We start from the raw sequence: 4,072 nt of genomic DNA, 5'->3' as shown, positions 1-4,072 counted from the left end.
AAGGCCGAGCCCAACACGGGGCTGCAGGAGCCGGCGAGCACGAGACACACACGAGAGCAAGTCTCACTAAAACAGTTTATTATATAAAGCCTTAGGAAACAAAGAGGAGGCTGAGGCTGGGGACACTTCCTTCTGCAGACTGTTCCAAGCTCCTCGGAATAGCAAACACCAACTCCGATTCGCCTGCATCAAAGCTCTCGAATGAGGGTTCAGTGAGGATCTGAGTACAGAATTAACAACGCTTCAGCATGCAGAACATTCCCCACTCTTAAGTGAAGCCTGCGACAGGGGGCTAGCCCCTTCATCCTGTGCTCTGGTACAAAATGTCACATATCCACGACAAGGGAGTATACAAAAGGGGAAAAAAATACCAAGGAGGTGTGTTGAGAAAAGCACGTGGCCGAGCGGGAAAGCGGGGCTGGCACAAGCGCCCCGGGCAGGACAGAGCAGAGGCGACGGAGCGGCCAGGCAGGCACTAGCTCCCGGAGAGCCCGGAGCAAGGCGGGAAGCAGCCCTGGCCTGGGCGCTCAGCGGCCTGGGAGCTGTTCTGCACGGCTAGGGCCACAGCACGGGCGGCTTCGGGGATGCAAAGCTCCTGCCCCGGCAACCCACACGCCCCCCTGGATCTGCCTCTTTTTTTTTGAGGGGGCACAGTGGGAATGAGCAGGGCTGGGGAGCCCCCGACTCTGCCGGTCACCCTGGTGGGGACACTCAGCCCTGGCAGGAGGGACATGCTGGTGCAGACAGGACATGGAGCAACAGGAAGGTGGCTGGGCTGGAGCGCTCGCATTCCAGAGCATTTCCATGGCACCACGTGGAGCAGAGGGTCTGGATTCGGGAAAGGGGAGGGGGCTGGAGCAGCTGGGGCTGCTCTGCACGTGGCCCGATGCGCCCTGCACAAGCTGCACAGTCCGGGGGCTGCTGCCTTGATCACTCGGAGCAAAGGGAACACGCAGGAAAGAGGGACAAATCAGCACTGTGCAAGAGAGGGGCGGCCACGCGGTGCCAGCGCACGGGCCCTTTGGCACTAGCTGGGCACGGGGCCCCCAGCTGAGCAATCAGACAGGAAGCAGAAAGAAAGACTAAATAATGGGAGACCCGAAAGCTCCCTTTTCACTTTTATGTAGCTCTGGCTCTGCGCGGAGCCTTAGCATAGCATACTGTAGCCTTCATGGAGGGACACAGGAACCTCCGGGACACACCGCGGCGCGGGGTCAGCCCTCATCTCCTGCGCCTTGTGCTCTGCCCTTGAAATGCTGTTGGGGGTATTTGGCACAAAGACCCTGAAGAGTAGAGAAAGCCCCTGCCCCACGGCATCCTTGGAGGCTCATAGGTCGCTGCTGCAGTCGCGGCAGAGGATCTCGTCGTTGTCAGGGATAAAGCCCTGCCCAACCAGCGAGGTCTTGCAGCGGGCACAGTTAAAGCAGTTATGGTGCCAGTGACGGTCCTCGAAGGAGACATATTTCCCACCACCAAAACCTGCAGGAGGGACAGAGCACAAGGTTAGAGCTGCTGGAGAAACTAGGACAAGCTTCTCGCACACAAATGAGCCTTGGTCTGCTTTTCTCTGAGGTTTTTCCTTATGTACATCCCTGCACTGCAGCAGCAAACACCCCATGGTTGTGGATGGATCTGACATGGGCGTCCCTGCTCTAGGTGGGCACGAGGAGGAACAAAACCCCTTTGCACAGGATTTGTGTGAGGTGGAGATCCTGGATCAGATCCGTCGTTTCCTCCCCAGTGAGGAGCCCAGAGCAGAGCTGCACTGTCACTTGGACTGACTGCGCCACATGGGGTGGCAGCAGCTGCCAGCAGGGACAGCTGGAGCAGTCCCCTCAAGGCAGATGTTAATGAAACTGGGGACAAGCTCTCCTGCCCTCAGCCATGGCCAGGCTCCCACAGAGGCCTCGGGGCAGCTTCCCTCCCAGTCTGGGCCGCCGGCTCACACGTGAGCTCCCGAGGGCAGTTTCACTCAAAGAAGTCACCTCCCAGCTGGGAGCAGGGCGGGCAAAGTTCCCTCTTGCTCGCAGGGAAGCACCCGTAGGGTCACGCTGCATGCTCACCTGTGATGGGCTTCGTGCAGGCGCTGCACTTCTTGGCATAGAGGTTCCCAAAGCACTTAATGCAGTAGGGGTTGTCGTCCTGGGAGGTGAACTGCTGGCCAGCCAGGGGCGTCTTGCAGCCCGTGCAGACGAAACACTCCTTGTGCCAGGGCTCGTCGCGGTAGGTCACTCCTCCCTTGGTCAGGGACTGCAGGAGGAGAGAGCACATGGGTGACATACAAACACACGGGTGACACGTGGGTGACACACACACACGGGTGACACGCAGCACCGCAGGGAGCTGGTGGTCAGCGTGGCCCTGGGAGTGCTCTGCTCTCCCTTTCCAGCTGAGATGCGGGGCAGAGCAATGCAGGAACCAACTCCCAGCCCGTTTACAGCAGCCTTTCCCGGCAGAAGGAGGGAACACATCCTGGAGTGGAGCCCTCGGCACCTTTGGGCTGCCAGGCCGTACCTACCTTTTTGCAACGCGTACAGCGAGGAGCAAACTTGCTCTCGTAACAGGGGACACAGTAGTAATCCTTCTTGTCCGGGATGAAGGATCGTGACCCGATGGGCTGCTGGCAGCTGCTGCATATGAAGCAGTGTTCATGCCAGGTTTGCCCGTTGTACTCCAGCTTGCGGGATCCTGTGGAGAAAGCCGTTCCCAGTGTGACACGAGGGCACAAATCACCCGCCTAGGTCATAAGGAGACAGTGTAGGGCACCCCACAGTGCTGCACACCAGGCTTTTCACCCACCCAGCCACAAGTGACAGAGTGGCGCGTGGGCACCGCAACTTGGACAAGTGCAGCGCGGTGCCACATGCCCCTACCTGGCATGACGGTCTTCTCGCAGGCAACGCACTTGGAGGAGAACTCGCTGCAGTAGCAGTCGTTGCACAGCAGCTCCTCACCCTGGCAGGTGAAGGGCTCGTCGGCCAGCGAGCGGTCGCAGCGGAAGCAGCGGAAGCAGTGCTCGTGGTAGTGGCGGTCCTCGTAGTACAGCTCCTGGGAAAGGCAGCGGGAGATGAGGAGCACAGCCACTCAACGGGCTTGGTGATGGGCTCGCTGGCCCAGAGCCCTGTACTCACCCTGCAGTCGTGGCCGATGAGCTCTTTGCACTCATCACAAGTGTTGGCAAAGTGGGCATCGTAGCAGGGGATGCAGTATGGGCCGTTGTCCATCTGGATGTACTTGCGCCCATACAAGGACTCCTTGCAGTTGTCGCAGTCAAAGCACTCTGTCATGGTGCCAGCTTGAGGGCCTCCTTCGCCTGCTGAGAGATCAACGGAGATGCCGGGTCAGGACGGGCTGTCCCTGCACAGCCCTGCCACCTCCCGGCAAGGTCTCCGTGTCCCTGCCAAGGATGGCACCCTATGGAGCCGGGCCACTCAGCGGCCACCATCAGCACAGGACGGGGACCCAAGCAGCAGCGCCTGTTCCTGGGCTGCACATGGTTCCAGAGACTGCTCTGTGAACCGGGGCTGGGATGAGTCTCCAGATTTGTGTTGGAGTGCAGTGATGGAGCACCAAGAGCGTGTGCAGAAGCAGGTTCTTTCCTCCAAAAAGAGGGAAAAAAACCCCACCTTTCTGTGTGAAAAGTTTTGATCTGTACCCAGAACAGATCCACACGGGTGCGCGCACCCTGTGGCACGGGAGGGACAGCCACCTTGGGGCGATGAGCGTGACCATAAGCCCTTCCCAAAGCCAAGCTCAGCTGCCCCCACCCATGGCCCAAATGTCCCTGGCACTGTGTTAGCCAGAGCTCCGCCACGTCTGTTCGGCAGCATCTCAAATCCTGGAACCTCTCCAGAACTTTAGGGCAGCTGCTCCAAAGGGAAGCAGAAACTGGGAGCCTACTGGGAGCTCTGCCCAGCTACGAAGCTGCATCCCGGCAAATCTCTGCGTGTGGAGCTCCAGCTACCAACATTCCCAAGGGAGAAAGGCTGGGGGAGGGTTTGTGCTTTCCATACAGCAGAGTGCTTGGGTTCTGCATGCAGGCTCACTGCCCCATCTCCTGCAAGGCAGGAGG

At 59.4% G+C, this 4,072-nt stretch overlaps 1 protein-coding gene across 1 annotated transcript; it reads right to left on the bottom strand.

The window, feature by feature from the left end:
* Positions 1–539: 539 nt before the first annotated feature.
* Positions 540–3,343, bottom strand: FHL3 (four and a half LIM domains 3). Its single transcript, XM_026043339.1, has 5 exons — positions 3,132–3,343; positions 2,874–3,048; positions 2,519–2,688; positions 2,064–2,250; positions 540–1,479 (listed from the first exon to the last, which is right to left on the bottom strand). Exons 1-5 carry the CDS (start codon positions 3,285–3,287, stop codon positions 1,328–1,330), a joined length of 840 nt encoding a protein of 279 aa, XP_025899124.1. The 5' UTR covers positions 3,288–3,343; the 3' UTR covers positions 540–1,327.
* Between the last annotated feature and the right edge of the window lie 729 nt (positions 3,344–4,072).

Source organism: Nothoprocta perdicaria, unplaced genomic scaffold (genome assembly GCF_003342845.1).
Source record: "Nothoprocta perdicaria isolate Ctin4 unplaced genomic scaffold, notPer1 scaffold_33, whole genome shotgun sequence".
Lineage (NCBI taxonomy): Eukaryota > Metazoa > Chordata > Aves > Tinamiformes > Tinamidae > Nothoprocta > Nothoprocta perdicaria.
The sequence above is the reverse complement of the archived record's forward strand: the minus strand, read 5'-3'. Positions and strand labels throughout refer to the sequence as shown.